This window comes from Triticum dicoccoides, chromosome 2B, assembly GCF_002162155.2.
Source record: "Triticum dicoccoides isolate Atlit2015 ecotype Zavitan chromosome 2B, WEW_v2.0, whole genome shotgun sequence".
Taxonomy (NCBI): domain Eukaryota; kingdom Viridiplantae; phylum Streptophyta; class Magnoliopsida; order Poales; family Poaceae; genus Triticum; species Triticum dicoccoides.
In genome coordinates this window covers 349173253-349177502 of record NC_041383.1, presented here as the reverse complement: position 1 = coordinate 349177502, position 4250 = coordinate 349173253, and the positions used below count along the sequence as shown (strand labels likewise).

The 4250-nt window shown below is 46.0% G+C and overlaps 1 protein-coding gene across 1 annotated transcript; it reads left to right on the top strand.

Annotated features, from left to right (window-relative positions):
- Window positions 1-483: 483 nt before the first annotated feature.
- On the top strand, window positions 484-3750 carry LOC119363678 (40S ribosomal protein S15). The gene is made up of 4 exons (XM_037629042.1): window positions 484-567; window positions 646-800; window positions 890-947; window positions 3302-3750. Exons 1-4 carry the CDS (start codon window positions 565-567, stop codon window positions 3548-3550), a joined length of 465 nt encoding a protein of 154 aa, XP_037484939.1. The 5' UTR covers window positions 484-564; the 3' UTR covers window positions 3551-3750.
- The last annotated feature ends 500 nt before the right edge of the window (window positions 3751-4250 follow it).

Genomic DNA, 4250 nt, shown 5'->3' with positions numbered 1-4250 from the left:
ATTTATAACTCAAATATTCATTTTTCAAACAATCAAATTTCACCAAACTATATTGCAATCAGTTCCTGCAGCACCGCGCAAGGTATCATCTAGTTCACATAGTTTGCAGTTATAGCACGAATGCCCATCGAAATCTGATTCACTTCTTGAGATTTCCCTTCATGAACCAACATGCGTCTCTCCCACCATAAATACCAGGTGGTTATCACAATTAATTCACTTGTATTTTGGCAACCTAATATAGATAGTTCTTGGTGCGGCATAAGAAGTAGGTATAAATTCAAGAACCCCCTCGCTCATCTAGTGGCGAGGACGAGCATAAAAGATCTCGAGAATGGCTAACAGGTCAAATCGCACCGCCTAATGGGCTGTCGGCCCATGTTTGGGCGATGCGTGAACCCCAAACATTTACCAGCCTAGCCCAAATGAATCACCACGCCGAGCTATATATATAAGCTCCCACTCACAAACCTTCTTCAGAACCCTAGAAGCCGCAGCTTCCCATTCCTCGCCGCCGCCGCCGCCGCCGCCGCCGCTCCGTACCCGCTCGAAGCCGACCCGACCATGGTGAGTTCGAATCCATGCATCATCTCTTAACCCGTCCATGTCGCTCTCGTAACGTGGATCGATGTTACGTGTCCCCAGGCGGACGTCGACGTTGACACGGAGGTGGCCGCGGGCGCGCAGCCGAAGAAGAGGACGTTCCGCAAGTTCAGCTACCGTGGCGTGGATCTCGATGCCCTCCTCGACATGTCCACTGACGACCTTGTCCAGATGTTCCCCGCTCGCGCCCGCAGAAGGTACCTGTTGTCTATGCATCTCGCGCGTTCGAGTTTCGTTGGTTGTTGTCCTTCGTCTGATGTGGATGAATCGCTGCGTGCTCGGGCAGGTTCAAGAGGGGTCTCAAGAGGAAGCCCATGGCGCTCGTCAAGAAGCTGCGCAAGGCGGTGAGTTGCCCAGTCCTTTTTCTTTGTTTCCGTTTTATGAACATTCTGACTGATATAACTTAAGTTACTCCTAGTCTACTACCTTGTTATCATTCTTTTCTCTTATTAGAAGGTTAATCTTACGGGCATGTGCTGATTGGTAGTGGGAAATAGACATTTAGTTACTCGAGCACATGCTGTTAATTCAGGTGCCTCTTATGTCTGTTGCAACAATCTTTAGGATCTATTGGCTAAATGCTTGTGCGTTGCTATCAATGATTTTTGTTTTCGTCTGCAAGTTTAAACACTTGTGCCATCATAGGTCCTGGGTTGTCTAAAACTATAAACTCTTGTCTCCATAGAATGGTTGAGAAATGTGTCAACTTCTATTAACTTGGTGAATGGATTGCCACCAACTCAGATCTTTGTAAGAGTAAAGATAAAATGTGGTGTTTTTCTGTCGCAAGGTCAGGTTTCCTCACTATGCTGTATGTTGTTGTGTAAGCGTTTATGGTGCTATGCATTTGATCTTGGGCCATTTGCATTTCTGTCCCTAACTCGAACCACCTAATCAGATATACCCCTAATTCGAAAGCCTGCTCAAAAATGCCCCTTCGCCGTTATGTGCACTTATAGAAATGCCCTTCCGCTCCGTTACTGTCCGGTCAAAGGGCTTTGACCGTTTTCTGGACGTTAGTTGGACAATTTGCCCTTGAATCCATGTGACACTTACATGCGGGACCCCCTCTAAAAAAATAAAAGGAAAACTAGCCCAACTCAGCCCTCCCGTGTGTCAGTCACTTACCGGTGGGACCTACCCAGGAAAAAACAAAAAAAAAATCTCTCTCATCCATCTCCTCCTGACTGGACCCACTATGAGGGTAAACACCCCCGGTCCATGCGTTCCCGGCCGTGAGCGCCTGCGCTCGCCGGCGGCTCGCCGTAGGGGAGGACGATCGTGGGAGGACGGCGCCTACTGCGCGAGGCACGCAAGTTGCGCGAGACGCGCCAAGCTCACTAGGAGCGGCAGGGTGTAGATGGGCGCGTGCACGACCGAGCCAACCAAGGTTGGTCATGGCGGCCGGATTCTGTCAGGGTGCTCCGGGCACGGAATCGGGCGGGGGAAGAGCGGAGTAGGGGCACCTGCTTTCCTTGACGACGGAACAGGGGTCGGGTAGGTCAAGAATGGCTTAGAGCGGCCGAATTTAGGACGGGAAGAGCAATGGCCATGGCGGAGTTCGACGTCCCGGGCGTCGTCTACGGGCAGCCCCAGGCCAGATCCACTGCGCAGGATGAAGGAGAGGCGCCCGCCAAAGCTCATGGACATGCTCGTGCTGCTCGATTTGGACTCCGGCCGCGGTGGCTAGCAACGGCGTCGCCGGCAGAAGATCTCACGCGCTCTCAGGATTTAGATCCGATGTGTAAGTCAGAGAGGGGATGAGAGAAAGAGAGTTATTTTTCCCGGGGTAGGCCCCACCTGTAAGTGGCATGTGCATTGAGGGGCAAAAATGTCCATTAAACGTTAGGAAAACGGTCAAAGCCCTTTGACCAGACGGAAACGGCACGGAAGGGCATTTCTGTAATGGCACATAACGGCAGAGGGGCAAATTTGAGCATGCTTCGAAACTAGGGGCAAATCCGATTAGTGGGTTCGAGTTAGGGACACAAATGTAAAAGACCCTTTGATCTTTCCATCTTCACATAATCTGAGTTTGAAATTAGTTCAGACTATGTGAGCTGACTACTTTTGTTCTACCATATGAACTTCAGTGGTGCATTCATAACTAGCAACGCTGGCTATTATACTTAAATAACATGCTTCTGAGCTGCTAACATAAAAAAGGAGAATATGCTCTTTTCTCATTCTTTCCATGGTAATGTTGCAAGTCTCACTGTATTATAGCTGCATTTCTATGCAATACTATATAATTGCCTGTGCGTTGCAGAGGGGAACATATATTTACCATTTGTTTTCTTAATGCAATTGCACACTGAAAATGTATTTTAGCTTCCAATTGGATCAGTAGTTATTCACTTACTAAAGGAAACATGATTTTATTTCATAAATTAGAAGCTGACCAACTGAATGGAAGAGTTGGGGTTGTCAAATTGAAGTAAATATAAGATGGAACCTTATATTTTCTGTAAGTAGATATTTATTGGCTTACCTTGAAACATGATTTTATTTGATAAGTAGATGTTTTTTTTAAGTAGTGTTGGTTTTTGACAAAAACCAGTAAAAAACAGCAAAAGCAAAAACGGAGGGGGAGGCTGGATGAAAGTGTTAGTTAAGGATGGAAAACTAGCTTAGTCTATAGCTTTTTATTTTGCCAACATGTAGTTACCTGACAATCTGTTTTGTTGGTCTTCAACAGAAAAAGGATGCTCCTGCTGGTGAGAAGCCTGAGCCAGTGAGGACACATCTCCGCAACATGATCATTGTCCCTGAGATGATTGGCAGCCTTATCGGTGTCTACAATGGCAAGACCTTCAACCAGGTTGAGATTAAGCCTGAGATGATTGGCCATTACCTTGCAGAGTTCTCTATCTCCTACAAGCCAGTGAAGCACGGTAGGCCCGGTATCGGTGCCACACACTCTTCCCGGTTCATCCCTCTTAAATGAGTTGTGCCGCTTTCTACTTCGAAAGAAATCAGTACGGACCATCTGATGGCATGTCCATCGAGCTGTCTCCCTTGTTTTGAACCAGTTATATATCTAGTATTTGGTTCTGTTTAGCTATATAATTTCGTTATGCACAATGAGCTGTTCTATCTAAATGCTGTGAGAATCTTATTTCCGTTGTGAAGGTTCATTTTGATTCATGCCGTGCTTGTCTGTTTGTGAGACTTTTATTATAAAATGCACACTCATTTGGCCTGCCCATCACCACTCAAAATGGCCATCTGATGGCAACAACACGAGCTCATAGCTTTTGCTTTGTGATAACATCGTTTTGATTCCCGGCCTATGTAGCCTTTTAGGTTTTGCTCCGTGATACCATCGTTGTATCTGAAAATTTGTTCTTTCTGAGCGGTTACAGATCATTTGAATTCTTTGTTACTATTCATACCCAGTTACACCATCATGCTAGTTTTCAATTTTCACATTGATTTGTTGTTCTGTATAGGATATCAAACGGTGTGTTTTTATTGAGTATCGTTTGATTTCAAACGGGTATGAATTGAGCACAGTAAACTCAGAAAGAAAACTCTCATTTTTCTTTCAAAAAAATATAGAAAACTCCCAGTCGCCCCAAGGTAGGTTCAAGTTGCCCGCCGCCCCACGGTCAAATAAAGATATACACTATTAGCTCCCATAACCC

Coding starts and splice junctions, on each gene's coding strand:
- LOC119363678 (XM_037629042.1), top strand. Junction 801..889: donor CCCGCTCGCGCCCGCAGAAG/GTACCTGTTGTC, acceptor GTGCTCGGGCAG/GTTCAAGAGGGGTCTCAAGA. Junction 948..3,301: donor TCAAGAAGCTGCGCAAGGCG/GTGAGTTGCCCA, acceptor GGTCTTCAACAG/AAAAAGGATGCTCCTGCTGG.